Genomic DNA, 20763 nt, shown 5'->3' with positions numbered 1-20763 from the left:
TTTTACACGGGGGTTAAATAAATACCAGTTTAACTTCTTAGCCGCGGAAAAGTTTACCTTTCATGTCCAATACCCAGCAAACTTCACTTCAGTCCACCGAGTGAGAAGACGTTTCCTTTTTTATAAACAGTCCGTTTAGCTTTAAACATGAGCTTCAAGGTGCGGCATTTTCAATGTGAATTACCCAATACTGGTAAACAAGCGCCCAAAGTTTTCCCATACTTCGGGGCCCACCCTGCGCGGAAAGTAAAATCCTTCAGGCTTCAGCGTGCGGGCGATCGGTCACAATTAATCACTGTTCTCACAGCGATTAGTGCGCGTCGTATGGGAACGCATAAACAGCCAAGAGAGGGGTAATATTGAAGCGAAATGAGGATAGACGTTCTCTGACTGCTCTCCACCATAACCTGCGAAGGAACTCGTTCGCAGCAAGGCACCCACACGGATACACGAATACACACGAATGCATTGACAACACAGAGAGTAGAAACTAGTACATAATATTGCTATTCTCGACGGAAGTAAAGGATTTCATGGAACTTCTTTGCAGTTCAACCAACGGCTTTACAAATAATATTTGCCGGGAGCGTTTGCCCGCAGGCACGCTGCCATTGTTGCTCAATACACGCACCTGATTCGTTGCATTGATTTTCAGTGGTGCCAGGCGCTGTTCGACCCGGGCCTGCAGTGACGGGGCCGTCCCCGGAGTCTCATTTCCGCTTCCGTTCAGTCACGTTCTGCACTTTGGGGCGCGCCCCGCACCGACGGCACAGCGACAATTGGAGGAATTAGAAGCCAAATGAAGGCACGCGCTCCCCGCCCGGCGCGACCCCAGCGCGGCGGACAGGAGCGGAATGGACTCCGGAGGAGCTCACATCAGATCGATGAGAATGTGGCAAGAGGGAGCTATCAGCTATTGGCCGAAGAGTGGAGCATTCTGACGCCGTATGTATCACTGGCGTTTTGTCCTTCGTCCTCTATAAGACGTAGGATTTTCACTCAATTTAACTTTGCTCACAAGCTAAGCCTGAATTATATATCAAACCGACTGGCAGGTTTGAAGCACGCCTAGTTAAGTGTCTACTTATACCTATGCCACTTGTGGTGTTTCTAGCCTCCTCATTAGCCGTTTTTTCTTCTTCGAAAACTAACTCTTCTTTTCGGTCACCGCGGACGGGTCTCAATTCCTCGTTCCAACGTAAAGGAGTGCCCCTATTGTCTACCGAATACGGCCTTGGCTGGAATGGTATCACGTGAACATGGAGCTTGTCTACTTTTCGCCTCTGTCCGAAAAAAAAAAACACCTGTGCGGGCAACGCGGCAGTGCGGTGAAAGGAGAAGATCGCTGATACCGTAATACTCTTTTGAGTTTTGTACCAGAATAATGTTCATTTTTCCTCAATTGTTTTAACCAGCCTGAACCAGCAGACTGCCATGAATAAGTGACCGACCGGCTAATATAACACGAGTCTAAGTACGCTAGATAACATTAACAATTAGTACCGAAGTCATTGGCACGATGTAGCAGGGAAGAACTAAGAACGGACACATATCATCGATACTTATCACCGACTCGAGTAATACCACCCAGCAGTGAGGCAGAACCCTGAAAACCGAGCCCGGGTGCAGCGGCGACCTGCTGCAGTCCATCTACTGGAATTCAGAGCCGCGATAGCGATCTGCCGCCGGTGCGGATCGGCAGCTGCCGGTTTTTACCGCGGCTCCGGCCCCGCTCCAGACGGACTGTCAGCGGCACTATCACACGCCCGTGCACAGTGACAGCGTGCAACGGCGGAAGTGGACGCCGCCGCAAAATGGCTACCGGAGCGCAGTCTCCCCCCTCGAAACACGGAAGGTAGGGCAAAAAAGCAGGGTAGCCACGTCTAGGGGCAACACTTACTCCATGCAGTGAGGGCGGCAGCGTCCGCGTACTACCAGTTATATCAGTAGCAAAACTCACACAAATTATGTAACTGCATGCATACACTGGTAGTTTCATGACAGCAGGTACTGTCTGAACAAATCTGACCGAACCTACCTGGCGAACTCCAGGCTGAAGCTGATGGGGTCTGTGAGGGTATAGACAAACTGCTGGGAGCTGACGTCTCCCCGCCGCTCCGGCGACAGGCTCCGGTCTGCCGCAGACGGATGGACGAGAGACGGTCAGAACAAAGACGGGCAGAGCACAGACAGTGACAGGCATACAGAGACGGAGCAGATTGCAGAACGAGAACAGGTAAGTAGATATAACAGTTATGGACGTAGGAAGAGTAGGGACGAGAGCATATAGCGAAATGATTTTAAGGCCCTCACAAAGGCAAAGTAATATGGACTGATTCGTCTATTATCATCAAGCCTTCGCCTGTTACCATGCCATTCATTATAGGCATCCCATGCATAAGATCCGTGGCTAGCCCGGACGGCTCGCTATTTGGAACTGCATTCGGTCCCGTAATGGAGACTCAGTTGGGTTTCGGAGAAGGAGTCTCAGTTATATCACCTCACCTCTCTGCGGGTGGTCCTGGTAGAAGTCTCGCCGTCTCTGCATCTCCTCGTTGAACAGTCGCGGCACCAGTTTATAGACGACAGACTGCAGAGTCTGGTCGGGTCTGTAATGAACGCGCGCGTCAGCAAACGACAGTGACTGGAGGGAGAGTGGATAGCTCTAGCCCGCCCAGATACAAGCAGCGGATACGAAGACAACTCGGCTACATAGTTAGCAACTGTCACCCGAATCCGAAAACCGCAGAATCCGCTCCGCCGCTTGGACAGTGCAACTGGTTTCCGTCCCTCTCTTTCTCTTTACATTGAGTTCATGACCAAACCAGTTCCCGACCACAGCCGGTCGCTGTCAGAACAGCGACCTCTCGGAGTTGGTTTGAGTGGACGAACATCTGAATCAGTTGAGATCAGACATATCGTCTTCCGGGTACTGAATCAGTTGAGATCAGACATATCGTCTTCCGGGTAAAGGACTGATAACGATAAGTGAAATGAATCTCAGAATTTCTGATACCACAGACGCTCTACGATTGATATTTCCAAAGCCAACATCCGAGATGAAACGGCAGCCAGATACCCCGAGGCCCTAGATTTGAGTTAAACTGTTCTTTTAGTCCAAAGTCCCGGCCGTGTTCAATGTGGAATATTCCCTTTAAATTTATGTGGTGCCAAAATTTAAAACACCGCGCAGTCTCCTCACGGTGCATGGCGTGACATAGCGGGAAAATCAACTGTTGCGTGCACCTCACACCTACGAAAGCCACCGCAAGCAAAAACCGCACTCGAGTCGGGCAGACGGCTCGGCCTTCCCCACGCCATGGCCTCTGCCAGTTCCGCACGGCGACGCCGTGAGACAGGCGGTAGCCGTCCCTGTCCGTCGCTGCCTGTTCCCGCCTACAGGTGGTCGGTCGGTCACTGGGCCTCGGCCCCGGTCACCCGATCCGCCGCCTCCCGGCCAGCGCGTCCCGGAGGTGGCGAGAGACGCGAGTCAAGGGACTGCGGAGGACCAGGGACGCCGCGCCAGCCGGACGGGCCGGCGGTGGACCGGCCACCAGCCGCCGGCCGGCCGGCCGTGATCGGTTTTTGCACGGTGGCCAACACGCGATACTAACGAAGACAGCGCCGTTGTAATTACGGTGCGACAAAGCCGCGACAAGACACCGTTTCCGCCGCCACCATCGCGGTCCTCCGCTCGGTTACATGCGGCGACCGCGGCGGTGGTCATATGGCTCTCGCCGACGGACCACGCTCGGCAGGTTCGGGCCGAGACAGGAAAAACAGCTGCTCACCGGCGCGACAGGCGATGGCGCTCATGCAAACCAGTTCGCCGAGCTGGATAAGCATTAGGCTGACGTTTGAAAGGCTCTCTCGGGATAGCTGACCTCTCAGAGATAAACACGAATCCTTCCCACAGCAACCGTAAGCTGCTGCCCGCTTTCCACCGCGAGGAAAAGCGCTGGCTCGTGCCTGTATCTTTTTCTTTTTATCAATTGCGCGAGGGCAGTAGTTCCAACATATCTGGGGAGACCTATGATATTCACCGTCTCAGGTTGTTGAAAATGTATCCCCAGACGTATGAATGCATGGCTAAAAAGAGCAGAAGACGAAAGGCATACACTGGATAATAATTTCGGGATGTGAAATATCCAAGGCCATATATTCAAGAATCTGCTCTATGATTTCACATAACTTTGGGTACTGGGGACTGTTTTACAACTACTGGGGAAGGAAGCCAACCTCGCAGTCATAATCCAAGGATAAAACTAAACGAGATGTCATTCCGTTAAAAATGTGAGAATGTTCCTTTAATCAAAACGGCCAAATAAACCGCCCACAAATCACCCACTGCGCAACAAACATCTCATCCGGGCAGAAAAACGACACCAGGAAACGAGCATTTTCTCGTCCCACTCGGCACATCAACCTACTTCCGCGCATTTTAACAGCCTTAGCGTATCCATTAAACGATTAAACCGGACTGATAGACGGCACTCCCCCGAGTCCCGTGATTAAAGCGGCCGGCGCGCTCGCGAGCCAGAGGGGAGTGGGCGGCGTCACGGCGCGGCGGCCGGAGTCCGGCGGCGGCGGGTTTCCGCACCGCTGGAGCTCGAGTGTCGCGTGGCCCGGTTCAGAGGCGGTGAAATCGCCACTGAACTGACCCACACCGACCGACCGGCCGCGGGATGGGCCGCCGCGCTGGATGGGCCGCAGAGCATCACTCCCGGCTGTCCGGTGGGGACGCTCAGAGGTCGGCACCTGGTGATGGTGCAGTGCAAGGCTGGTGATCGGCACCATCACCCAAAATCTGATACTGATCGCCAGTCACCAGATGCGCGGCCAGTCACCAGATGCAAGCTGGCCGATCCGACCGGACTCACTCAGTTAACAGCTCACTTATAATCCTTTCCTCACTCTGCTTTTTTACTGCTACCAATCGATCATTTAAACGTTCACGTGAAAAAGACCGCCCTTATTGTAGTATCTCGGCGGTGCTGCCCTCCCCGTTACGTTTACTACGCCTTCCCTTTTCGCTCGTCGTTCCACTGATCGACTCACCCTACCCTTTCCCCTTTCGGAGCAAGTTCGACAGCGCGGACCCACAAGAAAACGGCGCCAACTCACTGGCGCCAAAAACAAATATGGAGGCTGCGAGAAGACAAAATACCGGTTGGTCTCCCAGTCACCCGAAAAAAGTATCGCAAAAAAGGCGCCGCGGCCCAGTCTGTCTAGCGTGCTGTGGTCTGGCCGTCATCAGCGTGCCACCGGCCAGCCCTTGGACCGTGCGTGTCACTATGTCGCGGGGGGAACGAGTGGGGGGAGGGGGTCTTTTTGCTGACTGATAATTGGCTCTCGCCTCGGCTGTCGCAGATAAGCTGTAATTCCATCAGCTATGGAACAGCGACACCACACTGTGTGGGACTCTATAGGAGACATGAAAAGTGTGCCGGGGCAGGCCCTGTGGTCGCGAGCAAAACACACGACAACCATAATAATAATTTGACCTCGATACTTGGAGGCTTACGTCACGTTTATTATATTTAAAATCAACCGATCAACGCCCACCACAATAGACTGGTGTTACAGGTCTCTTCGCCAAGTTTGGGATCATGCATAGCATATGCCTTGGTATTGCTCATGAACTTGTTTTGGGATTATACATGTCTTCCGCGTTTACCAGTGAAACCAACAGCACATAAGCAAAAGCAGGCATCGCAGGATGCTACAAACCAACATCGCAGTGGTGAAAAAGCCATTGTCATGCATTTGACATTTGACACAATCAAGCCGCCTTTGCAATACATCGATAGAAGCAAGTGTGAAAAATAAACATAATAAAAAATAATTCAAAAAAAATAATAAAAATAATTCATGATGTCATCAATAAAGTAAGTAGTTGAGCTGGTTTGCAGGGCAAGCATAACTTTAAATGCGACTGACATTACCCAAGCGCTGCACCTGCCCTTCCCTACCCAATGCTGCTCCTTCACTCTATCTCCAATGCCCAAAGATAAGCCCTTCTCTCTCAGTGTCCCCCTTCTCTTTCCCCAGCTCTCAGAAATATCATCGGCAATCGGTGAGTGACGGTACCTGAGTGCCGAGGTGAGCCGCGCCTTGTTCAGCTGGGTGCCGCACTTTGGGCAGTCGCACGACTTCTTAACGTGGTCCATGATGCACGACTTGCAAACTGAAACACATAGAAGACAGAGCGTCAGCATCAGCAAGACCCAAACAACGGGGACAATGTTTGAAGGTCGGCAAAATAATAAATATGACGACCTGTAATAGCATACAAAATGGATTTTACAGAAAAAAACATAAGATTAGGTAGATATATCATTAAAACATACAATCATATCAACACTGCAGAACTCCCAGTTCCATAAACTGCCTCACCCTGAAAAGGTAAGGAAAACACGACTACCGACTTCTGCATTAGAGATGCCAAAAATTTGCAATTTCATTACCCGCCCCGCCCCGCAGCTACCCCTTGCCCAACCACAACTACCCGCAAGCTGATTTTGGCTGAACCGAACCCGCAAAAAACCCGCAATTTAAAAAACCTGCTTTTGCAAGAAAAAAATACAGCTGGGTCAATGCTAGAGCTATATAAACCTTACTTGCTTCATTGCTGTGCAGAAAAAGGCAGCCAAACAAATAGTAAGGACTTGAAATTTCTATGCTAAGTCCTCAGGAAGTGCACACTGGATAGCGGAAAATGAATAATGCATCAATACATTTGAAATTCCTTTCTGATAAGAGTTCAGTAAAATCTTTCTCTCACCTTACCCTTAAGCATTGGCTGAGGATCAAAATTTCACTCTAGCTCCCTCTCAATATTAGGCTTCTAGAATGATATTGTTATCAAAATGAATGTTGATATAAAAAGATATGGGATTTCCAGTTAAAAATAAATAGTGACACGTTGAATAATGAGTATCCAGTCGATCTACACATAAAACAAATCACGCAAAGTCCCAGCAAAAACCAACTAACCACCAATAAACCACGCGTTTTTGGAAACATGCGTCAGAAGCGTCATCAACAGCTGATTGCAAGGAATGTTACAGCGACTAAATTATTGCAGCCGTAGTTAGTGCGAACTTGTTGCGAAAACACCGTTGTATAATGCATATTCATGTGCCATTCTGATAGTTATTTTACACAACAGCTAAAGTTTTACAATTCAGAGTTAATCACCTGTTAAAAAAAGAGACAGTAAATACTAAATTAAATGTAATAATTTTAAAGATGGTCATGGTAATGCTCTCCGGCTGGTCATCTCTCGGCATACAAATGACAAGTAAAAAGACAAAAGAAATAAATGCGACCAGCTACGTGGTTTTGAACATGTATAACTGCTATTTTAAGGTATTCAAAAACCAAAACAGAAAAATTGATTGTAAAATTATTATTGCGTCATCAATGTCAGCTTTCCTTCGCCTCAGAGACCAAAATTGACGCAGTCAAATGCCAATCCTTGTCAGAATGTCGGAAGTGCGCCAGTTTTGTATTGCGTTATGTTTGGGCCGCATGCCAGTCAATATTTTGATTTTTTGTAAGGGTAATTGGTGTTATTTTCGTAATATAGGGTGGGACAGAACATAGAGTAGGATAGGTAATGAATGAATTTGCATTGCATCAAATTTTGTTTAGCTGATAGCTCTTTTTTATGCCGACCAGACGCAAATAAAGTAACATGTGGCATTTACTCTGATTTTCAACATCTCATTAAAGTCTGGGTTCTTCCATAATGTATATCTAGTGCACACCAGGGGCGCGGGAACTACTTTCCGACTGGGGGGGCACACCATAATAGAGATTAACCTAGGGTACCCCCAAATCTAGTTTTCTCACCGGTTTTAGGCCACTTATTTTTCACCCCTCGGCTTTTTCAACAAAAAAAGAAAACATTTGCAAAAAAGTGTGGTATTCCGTCTCAAAGCTGTGGGGGCACCGCCCCCACAGCCCCAGAGTTGGGGGGGCAAGCTGCCCCCACTGCCCCCCCGGCTCCCGCGCCTATGGTGCACACTGCACATAGACTTCAGTTCAGCCTCCTATAAGTTTGCTTTCAGGTTCTTTTATGTTTTATGGAATGCTTTCATCAGCATTTACTAATGCTTTGTAGTTTGTTGCTTGTATATACCCTGGTTTGGTCATTGCTAGACTGTGGATGCTATTGCTGGTTGTTTTCAGTTTCGCATTTGAAATGTGCTACCTTGATATATTTTTATATTTGATTCTGTTTTAAAAGTTGTTTTGATGAATATTGTATTGTTAACCTGAGCAAATGCACTTGACATTGTGTTTTGCATCTAAAAAATAAATTTATATGTTCTTAAGTCTGACCGCCAAATACCCGCCACACGACAAGTTTTGCTTCTCGAACCCGCCAAAAACCCTGCGGGTTTTGAAAACCCGCAGAAAGCGGGTTCGCGGGTTCAAAAGTGGCATCTCTATTCTGCATGTCCTGTATCGCAGCGCCGAACAACAAGAAGGCGAGCAACCGGGTAACTTACACGAGTGTAGGCACTCGACGACGGTGAAGGCGTCGACGAAGTATCCGTGACACAGGTGACAGGTGAGCTCGGGGCCCAGCTGGCGGATCTGCAGACGGCGCGCCCGCTCCATCGTGAGCAGTGGTCAGCGACGCACCGCGCCGATACCTGCGGTAGAGGAGCGGATACACGTCAGTGGGGTACCGAGGGATAGGGGATGTAGCGTCATCTGAATGAACTCAGTGACTGGATTTAGTATACACAGACTGGGCTTTCGGAGTGATCAATTCTTTTTGGGGGTAAATGATAAGTAATTGATGATTGTCGACAGAAAGGTCAATTTCTTCCCATGTCCCCTGTGTGAGGACTGAGGAGCAGGTGTTGCATTTTTTGTCCGTACCACACTCGCACATTGCGTCGCGATCACTGCATTCAGCCGCAGGCTATTAGAGCGAGCGCCGCGGTACTGCCTGCCTGACTGAGGTCAAACCTTCCATGTAGCGGCGCGGGTGGCGGTCTCATTTAACCCTCGCACGACCAGGCCATTTCTCATAACACGAACGACCAGGGGGGGGGGGGGTTGTTACGACCCCCCCCCCCCTGGCGTTTCGAAACGGAAGGTCGTAGAGCTTAGCGGAAAAAACCAACGGATTGCTCTCAACGAGATCTCGCGATTGGTGGTATATTTTTTGGTCCTAGGTCAACATTTGACCTACTTTTGACCGGTCAAAGGTCAAATTTTCGGAAAAATAGACTTTTTTCAACTTTCGGCGGCGATTGCGGCAAAACGGTGGAAGATATCGACTTGAAACCTTCACTATCGTGTTCCTTGATCAATTCTCTATCGTTTGGTATGTATTTCGTTTCCCTAGCTCTAAAAATGGCGCGTTGGGAGCGCCGGAAGTCGGCAAGGTCACAGTCGGCGGCAGAAATTCGAAAAATCAAAATTTAAATTTTTGAAAGCTGATTGTATTTTTGGATTTGGGAGGTCCATTTGCTCCCTATAGAAGCTAATATTGCTGCATATTCCCATTGAGGTGACAAGAATTAGCAGAATAGTGGTTCGGGCGCTTTTCAAAAATAGTACCGGACGCTGTTCCTCTTGTGACGTCATAGCTCCGTGACCTGACCTGACCCGGTCAAATTTCTTATACCATATGATAGCCAATACTTGCCCCAACATGCATGGGAAGTTTCATCACGATCCATCAACCGATGTCCGTACCACCGGCAGGAAACCTCGGGCGTTGGCACTCAGTTTGTGAAAATCCGGCCGGAGGCTGTACCTCTTATGACGTCATAACTCCGTGACCTGACATGACCCGATCAATTTTTTTCGGCAAAAGATGCGCAAAGGTTGCCCCAGGGGGTATTGAAAATTTCAGTCCGCTACGACAAGCCGTTTAGCGTGCACTTCGAAAAAACCTCAGGGGGGGTTGATACAACCCCCCCCTAGGCGTTCTAGGGTTAACGGTGCAACAAAGGGACACGGCATCATACAACATTACAACAGACACAGTCAGCGGCGAGGAGAGTCTACCGCTGGCCACAACCACACCTGGGGCGGTATCATGCAACAGACACCGTCAGCGGCGAGGACGGTTTGCCACTGACCACCAGCACACCTGGGACCCGAATCTCTGGCCAGAAGACCGCCACGCCGGCCGGCTGGGACGGACCGAGAGGCAGATGTCTGCAGTGATTTATTGAGAAGCAGACAGCTGCCGAGTGCCGGGTCACCCGCAGTAATTACTGACACGCTGACCGCGCTCTGATGAGCGGCAATAGTCACGCTGTATTTAGGGACACCAGACATATCCATAGCACAGGAAGAAGCGCCTAGCATTGCAGAAGAATGAGATAAGACTGGGGTGGAACGTGATCGAGATCCAAAGAGGAAACGGTATGAGATAGCGTGATTGACAAGGTTGCCACAAATATAAAATACCTACAGGATGCGCTAAGACCAGGTGATAGCACATTTTTCCATAAAATTAATTAAAATATGGCAGCCTATTGTACCATAGCAAAACGTTACCAGAGTCGTGCGTCTTTGCGGGATTATCTCGCGATTATCTCGCTGTTGGCATCCAGCATCATCACCCTTCAAAAGGTGTGGACTGTGGGACTGAAGGATAGCTTACAGTGCTTCACTGTCTGAAATGTTGTGTCAGTAAATGTAAGCAACATAATAAAAATGACTGCTTAGCGAAAAAAATCGCAATGGCATTCAGCTTGGCAATTATACGTGTAGGTATATGAGCGCGGGACACTTACCTAAACCGAGGAAAGAGGAATGCCTCGACAAGAAAGCATAACAAATCAAATAATAAAGAAAGGGAACAAACCTTTTCCATGGTCCATGAAACCGCAGAGTAAGCGAACAAGTGAAACGCTGACCTCCAACCGCAATGCTACGGAACAAATTACCTATCCTTTTTTTTGGCCCTTCAATGTTATTCTTTAAACAGATTTAAAATGTTCAGTAGCCAATCCATTCCTATAGGTAGTTAGTTTGTCTAACTCTATGCAACACCCGAGCGACGCGCAGATTCTAAGCTTCATGTGTCTCATCTGGTAACCTCCTGACATCTGGTCCCGACTCTTGAGACTATATAAAGAGTTCCGATTTCGCCTTTCGGCATCATTTTTACAGCAATGCCGCTATAAATATCAATATCGGTAAAAGTTTTCGGAGAATCAGGGAATTCCGTTTTTCTTTCGCCTGTCCACTCATTCATTTTCTTTGAGTTGGTTGGCAGGTTGACCCCCCCAAGACAAATTTTACGTTCGGATCGATGGGGGGGGGGTACGGGACAGCACGGGGCATGTGTCCCACTCCCACCCCAGCCAACACACGGACCAAGGCCTTGGTCCGTGCCCTTGCAAGGGTGCATTCGGGGCAATAAATAATGAGAATGTCAACGTCACACCAAAAGTCACACAAACGAGGCGCCCTACCTGATACGAGCCAGCTCTAACGTTAACAACAGAAAAGAAAAGCAGCATCAGATGCATGACAGTGCCCAATCTCATGACCCTGGAGTTTTCCCGTCCCTACCACATAATCTCGGCTGTCGTCGCGAGGAAAGGGGGAGGCAGACACATCACCGACGCCCCTGGCACGACGCCCCCACCAGTCATCGCCTCGGGCGCCTGCCCCCCCCCCCCCTCCTGTCGCCCCGCGGCACCACGCCGCCGGCCCGTGCCATTGGTCGTCGGCCGGCACCGTCGCTGACGCACCGAAACAAAGCAGCCACATGTAAACACGTCCACTGCGCATGCGCGAGCCGGCCGACGGCGCCGCGTCGGGGCTGTCCAATAAATAACGCAACACCGGACAAGGCAAATAACTCCAGAACGCGACGAGATATCGAAAAAGTGATTTCACCAGTGAATTCAGCGTGTGAAAATTGTACTCACCGTAAATTATCTTCCCTGTAGCTGTCCCATCTACCGAGGAATCACACAAAACGGAGGAACCACTCGCCGCACCACCCCACGCGCGCCGTGAAAAACGCTGCTCTGCGCGCGGCCAGCAGCCGCCGGATCCCCCCGGCGGTCACGTGACTCAAGTTCCCGGATGAGGCTCCCCCTCGCAGCGGCGCGCACAACCGGCTCCGCCGCCTGCTACCCAAGGCCGGGGAAATTCGTTTTAGCGTTTCGGAGGGTCGATTATAATTACGCCGGGCCGGCGACGGCGCCAGTGGAGAGAGGGGGAGAGCGGGGAGAGCCTGCCTTTTGTGCGGCGGCTGGCGGGTAGAGCGCGGAGCGGACGGATGGGGACGCGGCCCGACCCAACGGTCGGGGCCGGTCGGCCGGCGTGCCCGCTGGTAATTGAGGGGACGCTCGGGTCCGATGGACGTGGCCGGCGATTAGGGGCCCGGGCGCACGGGGGAATGGCATGCGTGCTGCCGGCGCTGGGGCGTCCCTGGCGGTCCCGGCCAATAGGAGTTTTAATTTGTCGGAAGGGATGGCAGGACTGTGTGCGAATGAGTAGGCACAGTTGTCGAAAGAGGGAGAGAAAGAAGAGGGGAGGGAGGGACTAGAGTCTAGAGAGGGACTGGAGGGTCATGGTTATCATAATATCAGTGAACACCGAAACGGCAAGTTGCCAAGTTGCCACTGGCAACTGGAAATGTTAATTTATTGAAAAAGCTGGTCGATATACGTAGATTGTAGGAGTCGTAGACACCATTAACCGATGCAACAAATCGAACTCATTGTCTGACAGTCCGCCACTAGGTGCATACCTATAACAAAACAAAAAATTAGAAACGGGTGATGGACACAGAATAAAGACCAAAGTTTCATCAACAACATTTCTAACGTCCCATCCGCCGTACATTGCAGAGATAAGCGAAGTGACAATTTTCGGTGCGGACTACATATAGCGTGGATAGTGCAGGGCATATTTTAACAAATTTTTACTGCGTCCCAAAGTTGAGCAGAGGGCACGTGCTACGACTAAGGGCATAGGGCAAGGAACAGAGTAGGGCACTGAGGAGGGCAGAAAGTAGGGCACGGCAGGTTACAGGGCATGACACAGGACATTTTAGAGGGAAGGGTACAGGTCAGGGCACACAGCAGGGCACAGGTCAGGGCACAGGGCAGGGACGCAGTGGGTCAAATCAGCAGGGGCTACGTCCCAGGCGAGGGGGCTGCGTCCCAGAATGGGACGCAGTAAGTGCCTTAACCCGCGCCCAGATGGGGTCTGCCGAGCAACGCGGTCTGATGGGGGGGGGGGGCCATTTTGGCCCCCCCCCCCCTCAGATCTCGAGAACCACGCAACATAGCGACAAGCGGTAAACGGTGTTGGATAGCCCCAACAGGGAACTACCTTGTGACCCAATTTCATTGACCTCGGTCAAACCGATGACGTCACAGGTCAGGTCAAAGGTCGAATTTTCACCGTTTACAGGCATTTCAAGAAATGCGTTGTAAAATCGTGTAAAATGCATTTCATTGAAAATCATCGATGGGGAAATGTTCTTCAAACACATATTTTGCTATTTGAGGTCACTGATACCAGGTCAGGTCACAGAGGTCAGGTCACTGGGGGGTCACAATATGAAAGTGTCGTGTGATACATGTTTTATGGTCCATTTTACATGACAAATGCGATTATGTGGGTCAGACAGACTTTAGGGCCAGCTTAGGTCACGTTTTGGTCAAGGTCAGGTCAAGGTCAGGTCAAGGTCAGGTCAAATTAGGTCAAATTTTAAAGTTGATATTTTTGCATAAAATGGGTATTGATTCGATGCAGCTCGTCACGGGGAGTTCAATGGTGGTCTCCGTTTTGCGCTACGAGGTCTAGAATTGCTAAAAATTGAGTTCAAAAATTTGACGTCATCAATTTTTAACAGTTTTTTTCGCTATAACTTGGCCAAAAAAAGAGCTATCGATCTAAAATTTGGTATGTATATCGAAGAGCGCAGGGACTATCACATATATTCCGGTTTTTTCGAAATTCGAAAAATTTTTGGAAATTTTTTGAGTTTTTCTAAAAAAATCAATTTTTTGATTTTTGGGGGTCAAAATCCAAAAATTTCAAAAATCCGAGATAGCAGTTTTGTAGCGCCGTCTTTTCTCTACACAACCACATAAAGAACTTTAAAATTGCTTGTGAACTGTAGAATTGGTGAGCGTTTCAAGATGTCATGTTTTTTGCTCATTTTTACTCGAACATGACCTCAGTTTGACCTCAATAACTCCTGACCTGAGGTGACCTGTGACTTGAAATTTTGTGTGAAGGTGTCAAATTGATGTCCGGTAAGGTACCCAAAATTTTGCGGCGCTGCGCGCCGCCGTTTTCTCGCTATTTAAGAAAAACCACAGGGGGGGCCAAAATGCCCCCCCCCCCATCAGGGCGCGGGTTAAAATATGCCCTGGGATAGTGGCCCCATGATGAAGAGAGCGGGAATAATTGGGAAACAGGGAGCACTGGGATGACTTTTAAAGTGACCATTCCACCTTAACATTAGTTTTGAGTTCAGATAGCCAAAATGGGGTCCCTGGCTTGCACTTACCGGTTTGAGCACTAGAGGTGGCAAAACTGAAAAAAATTTTGGGACCCGGACCCGGACCCGGTCTGACTGGCACATTTCTGGAACCGGTCAGACCCGGTCTAAGTCAGCGTTGGAACCAGATGGACCCGTTCCCGAAATTCATTATGAAAATTGTGTACAGTTGTAGGTATAGCAAGAAGAAAATAGTTTCAGCTTTCCAATTGGGCATACTTGTGTTGCAAAGTAAAAAACTCATGCCATGGTCATTTCACTTCGCATCACAGTTTGTATTTTAGACAGGGGCGGATCCAGGAAAACTCCAAGGGGAGGGTCATGAAAAAATTGTGACTATCGGCACAGAATAGCCACGCCGGTGTATGTGGAGTGCTGGCAAAAGTCAATACATGAATCGAAGTGGTGCCCCTTACCTCAGTGGCGTATCCAGGATCTTGAAAAGGGGGAGGCCAAACCTGCTCAAGGGGCCCCACCCTTACCTTAGGGGCCCCAGTGGTAGGATACTTAAACCACGCACAGGTGCGGTTTTTTTTTGCCACTTTCGCCACGTGAGGGAGCCTTTTTAGGCACACTTGGCAATCTAAAAACTCTGAAGGCTCATTCTGGCCTCTGAAAGCCCCTCTTCGGCAACAGAGTGAACGACTCTGGCCTCAGCCGGCCCTATAATGGCCTCAGGAGACCCATGCTGACCTCCCAGGACCCCACGCTGGCTTTTTGGAGCCTTTGAGTCAGTCTAATGGCCCTATGCCGCTCTCGAACCCACGCCGGTCTCTAGAAGCCCATGCTGCCCTCTGAGGGTTCCGCGCCGGCTTCTAAGGGCCACTCCTACCTCAGGGGGCTCAAACATGCATAAGATCTGAAGTATGGCTGCCGAGGCCCTCGAAGTGGCCTCTAATGGCCCGACGCCAGCCTATGAAGGTCCCGTGCTGGCTTCTGAGGGCCCAGCACCAGCGTCTGAAGTCAGATGACAGGTGGCCCCACGCTGGCCTCAGAGGGTTCACGCTGGTCACAGAGGGCCTCACACTGGCTTCAGAGGGCTCCACATTGTCTTCAGAGGGCCCCAAGCTGGTCTCAGTGGCCAATGGGCCTCAAACTGACTTCACAAGGCCCCACGCCGCTGGGCTTAGAAGACCCCAAGCTGGACATAGACAGCCCCACACAGCACACTGAACATGAAGGTCCCACACTGGCCTTAGAAGGCCCCACACTGTCCTTAGAAAGCCCCACAATGGACTAAGAGGGCCCCACGCTGGCCTTAGAAGGCTCCACGGCTGGCCTTAGAGGGCTGCGCGCTGGCTCCTTGTGGGCCGTTAAGAGGCACTGGTGTGGGGACCTTAGAGGTGGCGGTGAGGGCCCTCCCAGGCGCCATTGTGAGGGCCCTCAGAAACACTGGTGTGGGCCGTGGGGGCATAACAAACAGGTGTGGGGCCCTTACAGCTGATCCCTCATTAGCCTTCAAGGACCCTCAGAGGCCGGCAAGGCCCTTCAGAACCTGGGGTGGGGCCCTTCTGGAGAAAAGTGTGGCTACATAAGAGCTCATGACGTGTTCTCAAAAGCACCGTGGTGTCCTTTCACTCCTTTCCAGTTGAACCGTGGCCAGCGCGGACCCTCTGACGTCAATTGGCACCGCAGGGCCCCTCGGGCCCGAGGGGACCCTAAACCATATAACGGACACGTGTCTCCTCGCCCCCTGGCTATGCCATTGAATCCAAGTGATCAGGAGCCCTTTAGGTAATCAGGGGCCTCTCAGGTGACTGCAGGGGCTTTTCAACTGATCAGGGGCCCACCACTCACCAGGTTACCGTGACCACGGTATCCTCTGAAAATCAGGTGCCGGTTATACCAGGGGCTGCTCGAGCAACTAAGGGCCTTCATGTGACTGCAGAGGCCCTTTCAGATAACCAGGTACTCCCCGGGTAAACATGGGCCCCTCAGGTGACCAGGCTTCTTTAGATGACTGGCCAGGGGCCATCCAGGGGACCAGGGGACCCTTGGGTAACTAGGGGCCCCTCAGATAACCAGGGGCCCCTCAGGTAATCAGAGGTCCCTCGGGTAACCAGGGGCCCTCGTAACCAGGGGTCCTTTACCAGGAGTCCTTCAGATAACCAGGGGTCCCTCAGGTAACCAGGGGCCCCTCAGGTAAACAGGGTCCCGTGACCAGGGGCCCTTAGGTAACCAGGGCCCGTCAGATACCTAACCAGGGGCCCCTCAGGTGACCAGGGGCCCCTCGGGTAGCCAGGGGGTCCCTTAGACAACCAGGAACCTCTCAGAAAACCAGAGGCCCCTCAGATAACCAGGGGCCCCTCAGGTAACTAGGGGCTCGTCAGATAACCAGAGGCTCCTCAGGTGACCAGGGGGACCCTCAGGTAACTAGAGGGCCCCTCAGGTAGCCAGGGGCTCTCAGGTAGTTAGGGGTGCTCTGTGTCCGTCACTGTGATAGATACCGCTCTTTGATATTAGTTTTTCTTCCGAGTAAAAGACGTTCTGTCTATAGTACTGGATTAAGGCAGGGAGACCCAGAACGCCTTCGTCACGCTGGTCCCCCTGAGTCATCCTTGGACCTCAGGGGCCCCCGTGGCCCCCCTTGGGTACGTTACTGCACTCAAGTGACCCAAAGGGCCCACTTGCATGTCTGATCCCAAAGGGGGAGGCCATGGCCTCTTGGCCTCCCCCCTGGATACGCCACTGCCTTACCTATACCCAAAATTAAAAACTCAACGGATTTCGTCCACTTCATTTTGGTGGTGCCCCCATTTTCAGTTTTTTTTCTTTTTATTTTTTATTTTTAGTCAGTATCTTAACTCTTAGCCACTGTGGAGTGTGGGCCCCTGCGAAGTAAAACCGGCAGCTCTGGCGCAGCGGTCAGTGCCGGGCAGCGGCAGCGTTCTCCCCTACCCTCCCCGTCGGGACCCGTCGGCGACCGTCCCGGCGTGATTTGGTGTGCCGCCGCGTGAGAAGTGTATTTGTGTTGTTACTTGTTATCGATTGTTGTGTTTGTTATTGCGTCGCGTACCACGGGGCTGTGATGCTTGTGTGCCTTGTATCGCGTTGGTGGGCGCTCCGCCGGCCGCTGCCCGCGCTCGCTGTAGCGCCGGCCAATCGGAGGGCCGGGCCGGGCGGCTAGCCCCCGGCGCCGGCCGAACTGACCTGGGGTCGGGACTGGGAGCGGCAGTCAGTCGGCTCTCAGTCTCTGCGCGGTACGTGCCCGTCCGGACACGTGCTCTCAGAGCTCGGGCGTCGCTCCGGCAGTTGAGACCGTCCCATGAACCTAATACTGGCGGTGCGCCCTTATGGACGACCTTTGATGCCAGTATCCCCCCGAAAATCCAATGCGTTTTGCATCTCAACGGAGTATGGTTTCAGCCGTTCGGTCGAACCTACTCGTTAAATTTCCTTAGCAATTTTCCCATAGTTATCCCCTCGTAATCTGGCTTATCTCCAGTTTAACTCCGGCCATAGCGCCGTTTCACCTCAGGGTTAACACACGACAGTACAATCGCACACATCAGCGGGATGCGCTCATGTTCGATGGCTCGATGCGTCTGACTCGTTCTTGGATTCGTGTTTGTCTCTGCTGGCAAGTGTCTAACCAGCTCATGTCTTGTTCTTGATTTGTCTTGATTTTCGGCACGCATGAGTAAGACTTGTGCGGAGGTTTCTCCGACAAGGTTTTACTCATGCGTGCCGAAATTATTCAAAGAATTAATTCATTAGTCCTTACAAATATTATCAATTATCCAAGGCCCCAAACGAGAAAACATTCAAAATCAAAATAGAAACATCAAAACTTTGTGAGGTCCGCCAGAAATGTCGACACGATAGCAATGCAAGGACAAAACAGGCGTTAAATCACTGCAAAATTTTGTTGGGGTTAAAGCACTGCAAAATCGTAATGGCAAATGGCAATAAACTTTTAAGTACCTACTGCAAGGTTGCGATCATGACTTAAAGGGACAGTATCATCGAAAAAAAAATCAATGTATGGAGCTGATTTTTTTTTTACTAGCATTTCTTGTTTTTCTGAATCAGAAAAACATAGTTTGAGGACCGAACTCGGTGAAAAATATTGCAACCACATTTCATTTTCATGATTCATTTTCATGAGCGAACCACCACTATACAAGCATGGCCGCCAGTTTGGAAGCATGCAAAATTACTACAGAACTGGCGCAGATAATACATTATTGACGCTACGCTTACGCGGTCGTTCTTCTGATTGAGTTGTCCTTACGGAGAGGTAGCCTTAGGTATTTGTAGCGTGTCGCACTCACTTGTATTTGCTTCCCGATCAAGATAACACTTCAGTACAGGTGCCGCACTCTCTGCGCTCGGCTCCGATCACACACTGCCCTGCGACCGGTCAGCGACCTCCGCCGGCAGGCAGATAGGCCCGCCCTCTACGATCGAACACCGAAAGTTGCAGTTCTTACTCTTAACACTAGTTGAACGCCTACATATTGCCTATAAAAATATCACGTGACAATTGGAGGGAGTGACAATTGGACGTGACAATTGACAATGGGAGAAAATATCACGTGACAATCACGTGATAAACGTCATACATTGGAGGGAAATTGTGATTCAAGCTGGAGGAATTCCTTTGTTGAGCCGCTAGAATCCGAAGGAAACAGCGGAAATTGCCTACGACTATTTAATGAATTTAACGGTGATGAATAAGTGCGAAAAACGTTTTGGCTTTATAAAATTTGATGAAATGACCAGGGTAAAAGTTTTATTACTGGCGGTCAATTCAAAACGGCGCAAACATTTAAAAAGTGAAGATAGTGAAGCACGATTCAGCACGATTCAAAGTGTGGTACACCTTTCGTACTTTGAGCGGCGATAGCGGGATAACGGTGTGGAGCTTCGAGGATCGGTCTTCAGTTCCCGGACCAGAAAGGTGGGGCCTATGCAATGTCAAATTTCATCAAAATGGTGATACTGTCCCTTTAAGTGCCAATTTATTAACGTAGAAAACAAACCACATTTTTTGTTAGTACTTAGATATAGTATAAATAACAAGGGTTCTGAGACTTACTTGATTTCTTCCCAAACGTGTTCCAAAATTGTAACCTTTATGCAGTAGATTAGCGTGCGTAAGGTATAGCATATATGACGCTCAAATGCGCCATTTTCACATCAACACGGAATCATTGGCCTTGGAGAAGGGCATTGGTATTAACCAAGGCTATGTAAACCAGGTAGAACGCTCCCGACGAAAAACTGGGGACAACAATGAATTTAGTAACCGCGACTCTGGGGACCAAACAAACTCAGGTTGCCATGGTAACGGGGCAAATTTGGCATGAGTACGCATCTAACAACTCATTTTTCAACGAATTGTTTTAGAAAAAAGCAAAAAGACTTGTCGGACCACTACTAGAATGAATTGCAGTTTTCATAACCGACCAGAGTTATTATCAGACTGGCCTGAATAATGTCAAAATCAAGTCCTAAACCTAGCGGCCCGTGCTGCTATAGGTTACCTCTAACGCTCTGGCCCCCAAAATCGTCACTGGCTTATCAGCCAATGAGCGTCGAGTATTGTCGTACGCTGATTGGTGGGATTACTGCAGTTGTTGTTTAGAATGCTTACGCTGCTGACAGCGCTAGCGAAGCTGTCTCCACTTTTCGTAATGTTAAAAGCCCGGAGCGCACCCCCCTGGTATTAACTAAGTTTTTTTGCCAGCTGCTGCCGTATGATGGCGCTAGTAGAGAGCTATATGTATAATACGCTCTGCTAGCGCCACCATGCGACGCCAGTTGGTTAAAAATCTAATCAATACTACGGTTTCTGGGGAATGCCTTGGATTCATTTTTAGCTTTATGGATTTATGAAAGGGCATGTTGGTTTTATGAGTTGTCTTCTGGCCGTGATAGAAATAATTTCAAAGCTGTTTGAGTTATGAAATGCATTTGAATATCAAACATGAACTCTGATTTCCGGTGGGCATAGTGACTTTGGTATGTCAATGTCTTTGAAAAGGCAGGTGAGAATGCCACTGGTCAGCCTTGCTTCAATTGGATTTGTGTCCATTTATAAATGGATTTCAGTCATACCTACTTACCTACATATGTTATTGGTATTTGATTTCTACAGCTCAAAATATTGCTAGGTTTTGTACAGCAAACTGAATGGAAGTGATCCGTACAAACATTTGGTGAAATGTTTTATGGATTGCTAGCACTTAGAACTTGTTTATTCTGTTGAAGGTGACAAGATAAGAAATTAAAGCAAGACT

General features: G+C 49.8%; 1 protein-coding gene across 2 annotated transcripts in view; it reads right to left on the bottom strand.

Annotated features, from left to right (window-relative positions):
- The window catches only part of LOC122387273 (nascent polypeptide-associated complex subunit alpha, muscle-specific form-like), a 29023-nt gene extending 9971 nt beyond the window's left edge, over window positions 1–19052 (bottom strand). The window contains exons 1-5 of one of the 2 annotated variants that reach the window (XM_043377337.1): window positions 18793–19052; window positions 8520–8666; window positions 6091–6187; window positions 2506–2609; window positions 2039–2135 (exon numbers count right to left, since the gene is read on the bottom strand). In XM_043377337.1, the coding sequence (XP_043233272.1) occupies window positions 2039–2135; window positions 2506–2609; window positions 6091–6187; window positions 8520–8631 (410 nt within the window). In that variant the 5' untranslated portion in view covers window positions 8632–8666; window positions 18793–19052. Of the gene's footprint in view, window positions 1–2038; window positions 2136–2505; window positions 2610–6090; window positions 6188–8519; window positions 8667–11921; window positions 12025–18792 lie in introns of those variants that run through there. The other variant, XM_043377338.1, reaches the window with a different exon arrangement.
- Between the last annotated feature and the right edge of the window lie 1711 nt (window positions 19053–20763).

The sequence above is a fragment of the Amphibalanus amphitrite genome, unplaced genomic scaffold, assembly GCF_019059575.1.
Source record: "Amphibalanus amphitrite isolate SeventyFive unplaced genomic scaffold, NRLGWU_Aamphi_draft 000280F_arrow, whole genome shotgun sequence".
NCBI lineage: Eukaryota > Metazoa > Arthropoda > Thecostraca > Balanomorpha > Balanidae > Amphibalanus > Amphibalanus amphitrite.
The sequence above is the reverse complement of the archived record's forward strand: the minus strand, read 5'-3'. Positions and strand labels throughout refer to the sequence as shown.